This window comes from Pygocentrus nattereri, chromosome 22 (assembly GCF_015220715.1).
Source record: "Pygocentrus nattereri isolate fPygNat1 chromosome 22, fPygNat1.pri, whole genome shotgun sequence".
In the NCBI taxonomy this organism is placed as follows: domain Eukaryota; kingdom Metazoa; phylum Chordata; class Actinopteri; order Characiformes; family Serrasalmidae; genus Pygocentrus; species Pygocentrus nattereri.
In genome coordinates this window covers 20,260,354-20,276,207 of record NC_051232.1, presented here as the reverse complement: position 1 = coordinate 20,276,207, position 15,854 = coordinate 20,260,354, and the positions used below count along the sequence as shown (strand labels likewise).

At 41.4% G+C, this 15,854-nt stretch overlaps 1 protein-coding gene across 1 annotated transcript; it reads right to left on the bottom strand.

Annotated features, from left to right (window-relative positions):
- Positions 1 to 1,448: 1,448 nt before the first annotated feature.
- LOC119262022 (trichohyalin-like) lies at positions 1,449 to 2,588 on the bottom strand. The gene has a single exon (XM_037532801.1). The coding sequence runs from the start codon at positions 2,586 to 2,588 to the stop codon at positions 1,449 to 1,451; it is 1,140 nt and encodes a 379-aa protein (XP_037388698.1).
- Positions 2,589 to 15,854: the final 13,266 nt, after the last annotated feature.

Sequence of the window (15,854 nt, the reverse complement as noted above, 5' to 3'; positions counted from 1 at the left end):
ATAAAAATGAAGATCGTGACATTGTAGCATTTGTTGATCGTTATGTAACGTGAAATGCCACAAGATGACGACACAGAAACGCATGAAATTGTCTAAGGTGTACAACAACACAGCAAAAGACATTCAAAAACATGCAAAAAAGGGAACAACCTGTAGATTCGATTTTCCACATCCGCCAAGTAACAGAACATTTATAACAAGATGTACAACTGACGAAGCCAAAAAGGATTCTGATGGGAGCCGTGACAAGGAAAAGAATTCATCGAACATAATCAGCCCTCGAATCGAAAAAGCAATTATGAAAAAAGTAAAGGATGCTTTGATGAACACTGAGGTCAGCTTTGACTCTGCAGATGATTTGTTCGTCAGTGGTGATAGAGATGATAAAATAAACTCACTGAGGTCCAAATTGGGCAACCTGCAGATTTTAATAATTGATGAAATTTCAATGGTTGATCACAAACTTCTTCTTTGTCATTGCAGTGGGAGATTGCAATGCACAAATTAATCGTGTTCACATATGCAAAAGAAACCATGACTCAGCGTCCACTTCAGAGGCTGAAATGGCCCTGGGGGGTAGGATAGCACCCCCCCACCCCCCAAAAAAAAATCCAAGAAGGTACAGCTAAATGGTCCAAATTGCACACTATTTTCAACTAAAGACTTTGCCTTTAAAAATGTTGGTTTAGAAGTTACAAGGCAAAATGCACTTAGCTGTGGATCTGCTTTATGAAATTGGTGTAGTTGTATAGGGACATGTTACATTTTCTGACATAGTTGAGTTTGCAAAGTAGTTTTGTTCCCAAAGTTTAAGCCTTGCCATAATGAGTCCTAATGTACCAATAAGAATGTTCCTCACATAAAGGAGTATATGATTATTAATCATGGACCATCAATGAAGAGGTTTACTGAGTTCTGTTCAGATTGACCTTTTGACCTGTGTATAATAAACTGTAGTCTTTGAAAGAATATGCCAAAATACCAAAAGAATAAGTGCAATTTCTGACATAACATGCGATTACAAAGTTATTCAGTTCAATGAACTGAATCAAATGGCACCAGTTGTTTATTTGTAACTTTGTAATAACCTTGTAATAGCATTTTCACTGATTTTTTTTGTGGTTTTCAGTGCCAACACCCCCCCTAAAGGTGTATCTGGACCACATGTTGCAGACAGGGCTGAGCTTGACTAACATTAAAATGAATGTCCTTTTTCCACAAGAACCATTTGTTTCTCACTTCTGAATTAATAGAGAAGATTGTCACTGTAGTCAGTAAAGCTGAGGCTTTTGAGCTTTCTTTACTATCAGTAGCCAACACTTCATTAAAAGTCCTAGCATATATTTAATAACTGGGGTATGATTGTGCATCCCATCGATTTCTGAAAGTACAATGTGCCTAAATATCTGGTATGATGACACATCTTTAAGTGCAGTGTCCTTTATAACTCACCTCTTTGCTAGTAGGTCCTGTCTGCTGACTGTCCTCCTGATCTCCTCCTGCCTGCTGACTGTCCTCCTGATCTCCTCCTGCCTGCTGACTGTCCTCCTGATCTCCTCCTGCCTGCTGACTGTCCTCCTGATCTCCTCCTGCCTGCTGACTGTCCTCCTGCCTGCTGACTGTCCTCCTGATCTCCTCCTGTCTGCCCTCCTGATCTCTTCCTGCCTGCTGACTGTCCTCCTGATTTCCTCCTGCCTGCTGACTGTCCTCCTGATCTCCTCCTGCCTGCTGACTGTCCTCCTGATCTCCTCCTGCCTGCTGACTGTCCTCCTGATCTCCTCCTGACTGCTGACTGTCCTCCTGATCTCCTCCTGACTGTCTTCCTGATCTCCTCCTGCCTGCTGACTGTCCTCCTGATCTCCTCCTGCCTGCTGACTGTCCTCCTGATCTCCTCCTGCCTGCTGACTGTCCTCCTGATCTCCTCCTGCCTGCTGACTGTCCTCCTGATTGCTGACTGTCTTCCTGACCTCCTCCTGCCTGCTGACTGTCTTCCTGACCTCCTCCTGCCTGCTGCCTGTCCTCCTGATCTCCTCCTGCCTGTCCTCCTGATCTCCTCCTGCCTGTCCTCCTGATCTCCTCCTGCCTGCTGACTTTCCTCCTGATCTCCTCCTGCCTGCTGACTTTCCTCCTGATCTCCTCCTGCCTGCTGACTGTCCTCCTGCCTGCTGACTGTCTTCCTGACCTCCACCTGCCTGCTGACTGTCTTCCTGACCTCCTCCTGCCTGCTGACTGTCTTCCTGACCTCCTCCTGCCTGCTGACTGTCTTCCTGACCTCCTCCTGCCTGCTGACTGTCTTCCTGACCTCCTCCTGCCTGCTGACTGTCTTCCTGACCTCCTCCTGCCTGCTGACTGTCTTCCTGACCTCCTCCTGCCTGCTGACTGTCTTCCTGACCTCCTCCTGCCTTCTGACTGTCATCCTGATCTCCTCCTGCCTGCTGACTGTCCTCCTGACCTCCTCCTGCCTGCTGACTGTCTTCCTGATCTCCTCCTGCCTGTTCACGGTCATTCTGACCTCCCTTTGCTTCTTTAATACAACAGGACATAAATGTAAAACTCACCATCACCATCACAAAAACACCATCATCCATCCTGTCCTGCTCAATATTAAATCTGCAAGACAACCACAAAAACACAGGCCACATTACCATAACTTGGCTAATGTATGTAAACCAAAGTTTAGCTTTAGCTAGCTAACCTTAGCTAAACTGTACATTCAGGCAAAAGTTACTAGCTAACATTGGTAAGAAAGGTAAGAAAGTCCAAGTCTATAAAACAAGTTAGATTGGTAGCTACTTACATTAACCTACAGTGTCTCTACTGGCTTGCAGAACTGATGGGGAGTCAAGTCTTGGCCAGTGGCTCTAAGAGTGGAAATGTTTGGAGTCGAGTCTTTGTTCTCACGGAGGCGAGTGTAGAGCAGTAAAGAGTCTTAGTTCGATTAGTGTGAGTTTGTTTAATTACCAGCTCTAAAACAACGCCAGTGCTGCTCACCGGACACTGTGACCACAGACTCTACTCACAAAAACGTTCTACACTGAGATTTGCTCCATTTTTGTCAGTTCCTTATTCAAATTTCTGCTCTACCTTAAATGGCACAGCAGTTCAGCTCCATTCTGGCACCAGAATATTTTTAGCTTGTACAGCTTTATGATATGATGTAATTGTTTTGGTATTTTGGTCAATTCATTTTAAAGCTCATTACTGAGTAAAAAAATCAATGATTGCATAAGGTGGCCATGTTTTTTTAAAATATCTGCCCTCTTGGATTCATGCTAAAACGCTGATACACAGCAAGACAGGGTTCATTTTTAATTTCATACTGAGCTGCATATTTACTATCATGAGAGTTCTGGTATCTGAATCGTGTCACTCTTAACCGTTTGTTATGATATGAAGGCTAAAAACTAATAGAGAGCTAATACAACACTAGTGAGTGTAATTTGGCTGGTTTGTGGAGCCGGATTACTGGCTGATGGTTGGTGACCGCTGGATGAAATCATTGTGGCTAATGAGGGTGGGGGCTGCTGAGTGTTCCGCTGTGTATGATGTTGCGGTCATTAACCCTTTGTTATAATACAAAGGCTAAAAGCACTGAGCTAAACTGTAGAGTAAACCTTTGCGCCAGATGCCATTTAAGACAAAGAACTACTGACTCAAGGGTTTAGAAAAATTGTTTAGAATAAAACACCTTTGAGTTGTAAAGTCTGGAAAGCTTAACCCAACATCAGCATTTCTCTATGGTCAAATGAATGGAGATTCAAAATGCTTTGACAAAACCAGCAGATGGCGCACTTCCCCTCTAATCTGGTGCTTGGCCATGACGTCATGTTTTGGGGGGGCTATTTCAGACACTTCAACTTTTCTTACATAAATATTTGAACTTATCATCTGAGGAGCCATCTGTAGATGTTTTATTCAGCAATTCAAAAACTTCAGGAACAACAAGAATGTATTAAATGATCAATAATATAATTAATAGCATTTAACAATTCATTCCTTTTTTAAATAAACAGGAGCTTTAAAATTTCTGCTTCAAGATTAGTTCATCAGGTCATCATTGAAGCAGGAAGTTAATATTATTGTTACTATAAACTGAGGTTAGGGGCATCATGCCCATTCAAGTTGGGAGGGCACCGGATTTGTGATGTGCATTTTTTATATTTTTATTTGACTGCTATCATTTTAATGAGATATATACAAATATATTAGGGCTGTCAAATCATTTTTAAAAATTAATCACGATTAATCTCAGAATTTGAAAATAAGGAGTTTTAAGTGAAATGTTAGTTAAAATGGTGAACACATTTTAAATGTACTTATGTTAAAAACTGCTGAGACGAGAGAAAAACCGTAAGGTAGTTTAATTCACTCCCATACTAGGCAGTAATGCTGAACCTACAACACACAAAATTGGATTTGTAATAGATCAGGGAGCTGTAGTCTCAAATATAAGACATGTAGTCACACACGACTGTGTCTCAGTTCAGATATGTGTAACAAAAGAAAATAAAAACTAAATAAAACTTAAATTGTGCTGAAGTTGTATTCAGTCACAGCCTATAGGACTTCACAGTCCTGCGCAAACAAAAATAAATGACACAAAGTTGGACTTCATTAAAGACATGTAGTGTCATACCACAGCGCTACAGCATGTAATATATATATATATATTCGTTATATATATACGTACACACACACACACACACACACACACACACACACACAATTCACACAAGCTCATCGAAATGGGATAAAGTTGGCTTATTATATAGGTCGGCCTATTCGCCAGCCTCCTGTTCATATTTTCCTGTTCCTCCTTAAATGCTGCATCAGTTACATTTCATTTAAAGTGGAACAGGAAAATCTGAACAAGAAGCTGGAGAATAAGAAGTTGACCTCGGCTGCTTGTAAGAAGCTGCTTATCCACTGTGATCTACACGGATTAGGGAACGCCGATACCAACACGTCTCACTCAGAATTAACAATCACTGTTAATAAATGAACATAAACACCACATCAAGTTAAGATCCTGTATAGGAAATGAAATGAAATGAGCTTAATATCAAACCAGAGGAACAATCACTCCAACAGTACCTTTCTTAACCTGCCGCTCTGTAATGGCTGATCAGTCCAGCAGTGATGTTGACGTGTCCGGCTGAACCCAGTACGGCATCTGTGTGTGTACATCTATGGTCAGGACGGGAAGGACAGACAGAGCAAGCACATCAAAGGGCGTCTTTGAGGACAGTTTTCTATAGAAATGAAGGTAATTTGTTCGCCCGTTTCCTATTCAATCATTCAACAACACAACAAGACACTTTCTGTCGTTGTTCTGTGGGTCTCACTTTTCCCTCCTCTGGTTTCTGCTGTTTCTACCACCACAACAGGCCACTGTGGTCATTTTGTCCTCCTCTTATTATGTAAAAGGAGCTCCGGGTCTAAAAGAAATTTCTCGGAGAAGAATGAACTGAGATTTTGAAAACTGACTGTCACGTCCTCTGATAGTCACAAATGTCCCAAAGCTGATGTGTTTTGTTCTATGAATGATCTTCCCTCGAATATCACTGGATCCTCTGAGTTATGAGGTCGTTAAACAGCTGAAAGGTGAATTTTGTCTCATGTAAGCTACTTAATGTTATTGAGCCCGGAACTGACGTCATTAGACCGGCAGCCGAAAATGCTAACAGCGCTAACTGATGCTAATAAATCCTTTTAACTGTCACCAGGTGGAAAAAACGACACAAAACGCGCCAATTTTACAAGAATTAAAATGTAGAAAGTGCTAAAACAAATATTTAGAGCCCTAAACTCGGTTTAGCTCGAAAACAGTGGCGCTGTGAGTTAATATATCCGCCATCTTACGACTTCGGTTCTGCACAAACTCAATTATAACCGTAATTACAAACTTCTTCCGCCTCAACCTCAACAAACCGGAGAAAACAAGGACCCGTACAATTTACCAGCGGGGCTGATGGAGGTTCTGTGTTCTTTTATCACATTTCTGGCCTGTAAACAGGGGAAATAGATGAGAAAAGAGGAGTCACTGCTTTAGTTTACTAACGCCTCTCAAAGCTGACGGGCAGAGCCACAGGCTGCAGAACCAACCTGAGCTCAGCGCTACACCGCCGCCTACTGGACACTCACAGTAACAGCCATCCACAGGACTTGTGTTTCAGCAAGTAACTTAAAAAATAAAGTAAAATAAAATGAAGTATTTTATCACAAATGTGACTCATCACACTTTGTTGGTGTCACACTTGGACTCACAGTACAGAAACTCCTGGTTTTCATTCATTCATTGGAAAGTTCTGTATGTTTATCTCTGTTTCTGAGTCATTTGTATCTTGTGTCTACTATGGGTTTGAACTATTTGGTTACCTAGTGTGCCTTTTTGTCTCCCATTCTCAGTTTTGTCTACGTTGCTAGTTTGCCTGTTTTTGGTTTAGACTCTGTGCCTCTGAATGACTCTTTTTAGACATGACCTCCAAATAAAACCTGGCAAATTCACCCTTTTAGCTCTGCATACATCATTGTGTCGTTCACCAAGCCTGACAGTAGACTTTACCACCACACCGAGAGAGCTGGATTGGAGGATTTGTAGGCAGTAGCTGACCAGGGAAGACGTGTAGGCCAATACCAACAACAGCTCTAAGTGTATCTGTGGAACTCCTACCTTCATGAAGTCCAGGCCCTGGATGGGAGACCTTTGAGAACAGGCACCATTACCCATACCACCAACCCCACCCCTCTTCTCTCACTGTTCAGTTCTTGTGGAACAGATCAACCTTTTTGTTCTGGAATCTGCAAATGGATCCATAAAAAAACCTTAGCAGTTTCTGTAAGGATCCTTTCCTGGAGCTCCTTATTAGTCTTTAAATGTAGTTCAGCTGAAAGCCCCATCACTGAGGAATCAGCCACTGTCCCTGTCCAGATTCACAAACTCTCCAAAGTTCTTAACAAGTTCTAAGCCACAGAGTTTCCACCTCATCATTCCTACGATTGCCCCTTTAAACTAGTAGAGGGTGCCACCTAGTGGTAGACCTTCTGCCCTGTCCCTTTTACAGCAACAGGCTATTGAGTAGAAGTTCACTGAGGCTTCAGCTCAAGATCACATTTTGCAGCAGCTGATTTCTTTTTTGTAGTGAAGAAGGTTTGAGGTCTTAGACACCATGTGTCAAACACAAGGCCCTCAGGCCGAGTCAGGCCTCTAATGTTCTGCCTGCAAAATGATTTATTAGCCCTTTTCACTGTGAGCTGCACTACAGTTCCCAGCATGCAGTGTGACATAACGTGCACTCAGACCCCAGCTACAACTATTTATGGGCCGTCAGTTACACAAAAATAAAATATGCCTGGTGTCTCGATCAAGTAAACAGGCAGTTTAATAAAACCTTCATATTAGGAACATTTAAAGAGGTTTAACACTCATCTGAAGATTGTGGAGCCTTGTGTTTAATATAAAACAGTTTGTTTGTATTGAATATTATTTTTGGATGGTTCAGGTATTCAGTGCCTGTTTTGCTGATGCAGTTTTGGCATATTTTGAATAAACTATGCTCAGCTTGGTTACTGAGAGTTAAATTTGGCCCTTTTGATGGTCGAGTTTGACGCTCCTGTCTTAGACCCTGCATTGATTTTACCGTCCAAATATTTATGGTAAATGTAAGATGTACCAAAAGTCATGAAAGTGTTTAATGAATGAATATAAAATGTAGATGCAGCTCTGTTGAGGCGTCATATATGTAACCCAATAAGAACTTAATGGCTGCTTTCTGTCACTTTAGCTGCAGTTCAAACAGTGTAAAAACCTGTAACCTAGAAATGCTGCAGTTCCTGTGCACGTCTTCACACTCTGAGCAGTGAAGGTCAGTCGGATTGTCAGCCAAGAGAAAACATGTTTATATCTGGACACCACAGTGTCCGAAAGTGGACCAGGATGTTTCAGCTGTAGCAGAATTTAGAAGCCTGATGTTACTAATCAGCTAATAAACTGCAGTTATGCGTCACATGAAGTTTGACTGCTAAAAGATTCTCACCACAAAATGTGTCTGTTACAGTGACACCATCTAAACGTGCATCACTTGATTAAAATCACCCTCATGATCTTCTGAGTTGTGGTTTTGTAGCATGAAGTCTGGAAAGTTTTTCTAAACTTTGTTTACTGAAAAAACAAACAGACCACTGAGAGACAGCAAGAGAGCACAAACCACAAAATGCACGATACAAGAACCTTGAGGAGCTGCAATATGTTCAGTTTTCACCCTTTAAAATGTGAAAGAATGAGACTTTAATATTTACATGGAGTTTAAAGCCTAATGGTCTCTAAACTGTTGGTGCCATAATCAACAAATGTTTCTCTCAAGGGAGCAAAAGACATAAATAAGATAATATAATATGTAGTGAAGATCTCTGCGAGGCTGGGAGGAGTGAGGACACCGGGATGTCCTGCATGTGACGCTCGACCATGTTAATATTTGACCATTCAACACACTGTTGGAACCACAGAGAAACATATTTAATGAAAAAGGCTTTTCACATTTACAGAGTTTTTGATCTTGTAATAAAATTCATAGAGTCTCACCTAAAATATAAACGGTCAGTAACGTCCCTGTATTTGAGGTCACTTATTAACCCTTTATGATGTTATTAGTACTGATAAGGCTGAAAAACTACAGGACTTAAAATATAATACAGAGCATTAAAAATAACATAAGAACTATTTAATAAACTCTTCTGTACAATATACAATAAATACAGCTAAACACCATTAAGCACAGGACAATAGAGAAAAATACTAAAGAAAGTAAAATGTCTGTGTAAATAATGACTCAACGGTTTAAAAATATGTTTTCAAATGTTTATTAAAGTGATGCACTGAACATGAGTGCCTGACTGTGAGAGGTGATGAGTTAAACAGTTTAGAGGCATAAAAAGAGGCCTTTCTACTTTTTCTGTATGTAACACAGTTTATTGACAGAGAGTCAGACGATCTGACTGTAAATCTGAGTTAAATGTTTTGATGGAGGAACATAAAGCCATTTTACATTAAGACGTATTTCTAAAATATCAGACTTTCAGAGTCACAGGACGAAACACTAAGACAGACTAAATAAACCAGATTTATAGATGATCAAATATAAAACAGAGAATCAGAAATGAATAAAACAGCCTGCAGTAGTGAAAATGAGCCGTGTGCAGGTCTCATACTGGCTTTTCCTGTTTGTGTGTTTGTGCTGATCTTGAGAGCAGATTCAGCTTTTATTCCGTTACTCAGATACTCTGTCCAGGTCAAACTGATTGTTGGTCAGTAAAGAGGGCAGTGTGTGTTTAGAGTATCTGAACCCCGACCTGCACACAGCGGAGAGGATTCAGAGACTGGTCTCTACTGACTCTTCATATGGATTAGAGAAGATAATAACAGTGAAAATCTCAACACTGAAAGAGAACCAGAGTGTCCTGGTTTTACACATCAGTCTAATGAAGGCAATCAAAACAAACCGTAAACATATTTAACTTCTTTTTATTAATGTAAGTTAATAACACAGTTAATAAAGCCCTATTCTCACTGTCTAAACACTGCTAGACCTGAGTTCAGATTACAGGAACTGACACTGACGTTCAAACTTCTCTCTGTTTCTCTTCACGTTTATACTGATTAACTGATTTATGATCACTAAAGGTTGAATACAGATAAATCAGGCTGATCAAACTGATGTTGATCAGTTTCAGGGTTTGTGCATGTCTGAATGATTTTCCCTCTGCAGACCAGCACACACAACAGGGGGTCTATGATCAGCCTGAAACTCAGAAAACACATCACCCACTGGCTCCAACTACTCCGAGAAACATATGCAATGAGAAAAAGCAAATACAGGATTATAGTGAACAGTGCAAAGGTTAACACCACATATTCACGCCTCTTGTTTCTATCAGCACTGTGGATTTTAATGGGTGACTTTCCACAGGTGACTGAACATGAGGAGACTGTCACAGCTAACGGTGGTAACAGACTGAAAAGGTGAAACGGTGGTGCTGCGGAAAAGATGGACAGACAAAACAACATGAATCCAACAGCAGAGATTATAACAGAGCAGGGAAAGAAAACATGAGCACAGCAGAGCACAGACCTTAGAGCAAGATCAGCCTCTAACACCAACATCTGCTGCAGGAAAACACCACAGACTCTTAACCCCCACCAGAAAGAGGACAATATCCTGCACATCGTGTCCTCACACCTGTCTTCTTGGAACAGTTTTACTATAATATACGCACTCAGAAGTAGCTCCAGTAAATCATTGGTGAGGAGGAGGATGATAAAAGCTGAAGTCCTGAGTTTGTTTTTATGACAGTATTGTAGAAAAAAAAAATCCCCAAAAAAAGCTGACAGACTAAATAACATAAAAATGTGCAGGATGTTTGTTCCAGGATAAAGGGGAAGCGTGAAGAACGGGACGTCTTCCATAGTGCGATCACTCTGTCCTATGATAGAGTAAAAATGATGAGTGAGACTACATTTCTGCTGTAATAATAATGACTTTCCATCATAAAATCAACTGAGATTTAAGAACCTACTGAAGCTTCACACCAGATACAGAGATATGAACTGCAACCAGCACAAACCACCACCTGAACGCACTGAAAAAAGGATGGAAAAAATATAAACCAAACAGATTCATTAGAGTTCTACACCTTTACTACACCAGCTAAGAGTTTTAATACCACTGTGTTCAGAAAAGGAATGATGGGCAAAAGTGAAAAGTGAATATTTGGAAAATAGATAGTAAAAACACAGAAAGACATTGGTGACACACCGACTCTCTCTATGCTCTAACTATCCATCCATCCATCCATTTTCTAAGCCGCTTCTCCGTCAGGGTCACGGGGGGATGCTGGAGCCTATCCCAGCAGTCTTTGGGCGGAAGGCAGGATACACCCTGGACAGGTCGCCAGTCCATCGCAGGGCAGACAGACAGACACAGACAGTCACTCACACACTCACACCTAGGGGTAATTTAGCACGTCCAATTGGCCTGACTGCATGTCTTTGGACTGTGGGAGGAAACCGGAGAACCCGGAGGAAACCCACGCAGACACGGGGAGAACATGCAAACTCCACACAGAGAGGACCCCAGTCACCCAGCCGGGGAATCGAACCCAGGCCCTCCTCGCTGTGAGGCGACAGCGCTACCCACCACGCTCATGCTCTAACTAATATACTGTTAATCAGATTTAACACTGGAATATAAACACTTAGAGAAAAAGACTCAGGCAGGACAAAATAAATCCTCAATCAATATATTTACATTATGTTAAATAAACTGTGCTCTTACCTCCACAGACGTCAATGCTGCTCTAAAAGAATACAATGCTGTTCTGTCAGATCATAAAAGAAGACCACCTCCCGCCCCCTTCATGCTGAAAACATGTCATTAGCTTAAGTGACAGTTTCCGGCTGAGAATGTAATATAACTAAACTACACAGACGAGTCAAAACATTCTGACCACTTACAGATAAAAACCTTGATTATTTTGTTAACGGTAGCGCATGTGAAGGTTTGGGATGTTAGACAGTGAGCGGACAGTCAGATCAGTTGGCTTGTTGGACACAGGAGAAATGGGCCGGAATGAAGACCTGAGCAACAATGACGAGAGTCAAATAAGATCAAGGTCCTCCTAAACAGGCCATCAGGCCACTGCAGCTGATCCAGAACACAGCAGCACCGCTTTTCTTCAATCTCGCCAAGTCCACTCATGTCACTCCACGGCTGCATCCACTTCACTGGCTTCCTATAGCTGCACTCAGATTAAAACCCTGATGTTGGTCTACAAAGCCAGATATTGACCTCTCTGACATGCGGCAGTGGTCAAAACTCACTCCATACCTTCAGCTCTTTGAGCTTTAAGTAGAGCTCAGCTTGACCTGCCATCCTTCAGGACGCACAGAACACAAGAATCGAGACTTTTCTCTGTCCTGGAACCTGAGGGTGGTGAAACGACCTTCCACTGACTGTCTGAACAGCAGAGACCCTCATGGTCTTCAAGTGAAAACTGAATGTCCATCTCTCTGTGAAGCGCTTCAGTGAGCACTAATCTAGCCCTTACTGAGATACACTGTACTGCAGTTACGCTGTCTTAATTCTGTAGCTTTCTTTTTCAGGAATCAGCTCTGGCTTTAGTTTCTGACAGTCTGAGCTCAAGGCTAGTTTGGACTCTATGAATTGGTGGTGATGCAGTGGGTAGTGCTGTTGCCCCACAGCGAGAAGGGCCCGAGTTCGAACCCTGGCGACCAGGGTTCCCCCTGTTGGGAGCCCTCATGCCCTCCCTGGGCCTGCGTGGGTTTCCTCCCACAGTCCAAAGCCATGCAGTCAGGCCAATTAGACCCACATATATCCAAATATATGAAAGGTGCTTTCAGTGTATTATTATTATTATTATTATTATTATTATTATTATTGTTGTTGTTATTATTATTACACACAAGTTCACACATTAAGCATTAATTTCTAACCTCATATGTGTGGATTTAGTTTCCCCACAATCCTGCAGTTATTACTGTTAGTGCTGCTCTCAGGTTCAACACGGCTTCAAAAAGCCTTCAGTCTGAAGGTCAGTAATCCACACACACACACACACACACACACACACACACAAACACGTGCAATCCACACACACACACACACACACACACATGCGATCCACATACACACACACACACTTTCTTCTCCTCATTTTGTACTTCTGGGCTGGATGAGCTGTACAGTCATTCAGAGCTTGGCTGGAAGGGGCTGTAGGGGAGACCGGGGGCATCTTGTCACACATTTCATGCTTTATATCAGGGGATCAGTAGATCATAATGTTATAAACTGCAAAACAAGTTAAAGAACACTGGTATTTTGTATTTAGAACATTTTCATTGTTGTTCATACATTCATTTGTTATTTTTGGATTTTTTACAATTCATATTCAAAATAAAATGGGACTTTGGTGCTATGTGGTGCATAATATGCAAATCAGCTCATATACAACAACCAAACGCCAGTGTTCTTCCTTGTTTTACCTGCTCTATTTTTAAGAAAAGGTTTGCACCTCAAAAATCATGTCTTGTAGAGCTGGTGAATAACTGAGTTCCACTGGATAACATCTGCCCAGAATGCAGCTCAGATCACCTCCTGAAGCTGTTGAAGTGATAAATACATTTATATCCATGTTTTTATGTGGTTAATCCCCACCTAGGTATAATCCTGATGCCCAAGAAACATGAACTGATTATTAGCCCGACCAACAACATAGATAGAGCCAAAGTTCAGCATTTCTCCGATAATCGGAATTGCTGTAGCTGTTCCGATACGTTTAATCTGCAACAAGCGACTGTTAAACACTAAGAAGACATGAAGATGAAGTCAGCTTCTCTTTTAAATGTTCTTGTTCTACTTTAAGTGGCGCAGCAGTTACATTCTGGCATGTTTGGCGCCATTTAAGGTGGAACGGGAAAATTCAAATGAGAAGCTGGAGAATGAAAAGGCGACTTCAGCTTCATAAACATTTAGTGTTGAGAGACATTTTACAAGAAACTATACAATTTTGGAGGAAAAGTTTCCTGCCAGAAATGTGAGAAAAGTGGCTTTAGCTGAGCTAAAGCTTAAAGCAGAGCAAAGTCCATCTGTGTTCTCATTTATTTTTTTATCCTGTACTGGTACGTCAGCACATACTGAGACATATTTACAGCCAAGATGATAAAAGTTGTGATGGTCAGATTTTTGTTGAAAGGACAAATTGGCTCTTCTTAACATTTGGGTTCCCGACCCCTGATCTCGTCTCGTGCATGCAGCTAGAACCCTCTCTGAAACATCACATTAGTTTAGTGAAAGTGAGGTTTCTGTGTGTGGGAGCAGACACTGTGTGTTGACCCACAACGCTTCTGGAGTAGCTCAGCTCAGAGCTTTAGTGGGTGGCCAACTACACAGACAGGCTTCCAGAAAGCAGTAAATTATTAGTAAAGTCATAACATTTTACATTTAATATTCACAATTTCACACATTTTCATTTCTGTTTTCACTCGTTAACGGTACAGACAGCTGCAGCTCCTCCTCACTACTTCTCTACCGCTCTGCTTAGACTAAACAAGCTGTTTCCGTCTAATCGTTCAGCACAGAATACGTCTTATACATTCAGCACGTCCAGCTACTGCTTTCACACTGAATACATTTTGGTGGAACAGCGAAATAAAATAAGCATGTTAATTCATTTTCCCTCACTGTTGTTGCTTTTTACTAAGTAGTGACTCTTCTTACTGCACGATTGCTCAGAGGTTTACTGTCATATTTTTACTGAGGTTACATTTACAGCTCTACATATTTGTTATTGTAGACTTTATACTGTTTTAGCCTCTATCTCATCTTTCTCACTTGCACCCATATACAGAAAAGACAAGCCACATCCTGATGTGTGTGTTCAACACTGGCAGTGACTCATTCTACACATTTATTTTGTATATTAAAGTGTATATATAAAGTATAAAAATGTGACATGAAGTAAAAAGTGTGAATTCACTTTGAGAAGGCAAATGTTTACTCTGTACTACTGAATGAGCTGTTTCTCAGCCTTATGTGTGATCTTAAAGAGGTGTTCACATTCTGGCTTGTGTTCTTCTGAGCTGAGGTTCTAGATGGTATTTATAACCATGCAGGGCACTAAGGCCAGTTTAGATGTCCTTATTTGGCTAAACAGAGATTCTTCTGGCCGCTGAGCTACGTTGTTAGCAAAGCTGCTATAGGGTAGAGCACCTTTAGAGAGCATAACATCTTTTACATGTCTAGCACAAGTCTTCCCCTGCAAAACCTGTCTACTAAGCAGGTTGCTGTCCAGCTTGTGTGTATCCCAGACAGGATTCACTGTGATGAAGGAGCAGGTTTTGAAGGCCAGCTAATCAGGCTTCTGGAGAAAGTCTAAGAAAGATAATAGCACACAGCCCCGTATCACCCAATGGATAACGGCAGCATTTCAACAGAAACAAAGGTAACGTGATCTGGACTCTCAGCCCCGACACAAAGCATGGTTTACAAGATGACTGCAAACATAACTACTACAATTTTACAAGAACACAGAACCCAGATGAACATCTAAAGAATTGCAGGCAGCATTTGCCTCAGATGAAGTCAGTTTATGTGATTCCACCATAAGAAACACACTGGGCAAAAACAGTATCCATGGGAGGAGCTTCAAGGTGCAAACCACTTTTGACCAAATAGAACACAATGGCTTGTCTCGCATTCGCCAAAACAAATCTAAATGACCACCAAGGTCTTACGATAATGTTCTGTGGATTGATGATCCAAAGGTGGAACACAGTGATGGTAATGTGATGGTTTGGCGCTGCTTTGCTCCTGTAGGACCTGGATGACTTGTCATAATGGATTGAACCATGAATTCTATCCTGAAGGAGAATGTGTGTTCATGACCTCAAGCTCAAGTCCAGTTGGGTTACACAGCAGGACAGTTCACCTGTGAATGCCTCAAAAGAATCAAAATTAAGGTTTTGAAGTGGTCAAAAGTCCTGACTTGAATCCCATTGAGATGCTGTGGCAGGACCTGAAATGGGCAGTTCATGCTCGAATACTCTCCAATGTAGCCAGTAAAACAGTTCTATGAGAAGAGTTGCCCAAAAAGGCCTCGAAGGACTTTCCTATGAGACGCATCACAAGTTATCGCAAATGTTTGAGCGCAGTTGTTACTGCCAAGGAGGTTTTATTCAGTGGACTAATACTTTAAAAGCTGCTGTGTGTACTCATGTTGTCTATCTTAAAATGAGTTGGATGATCTGAAACGAGACAAATTGCAACAAATTATGAAAAAAA

Excerpts from the sequence above, each read along its gene's own strand:
- LOC119262022 (XM_037532801.1), bottom strand. The coding sequence starts at position 2,588 with ATGGATGATGGTGTTTTTGTGATGGTGATGGTGAGTTTTACATTTATG.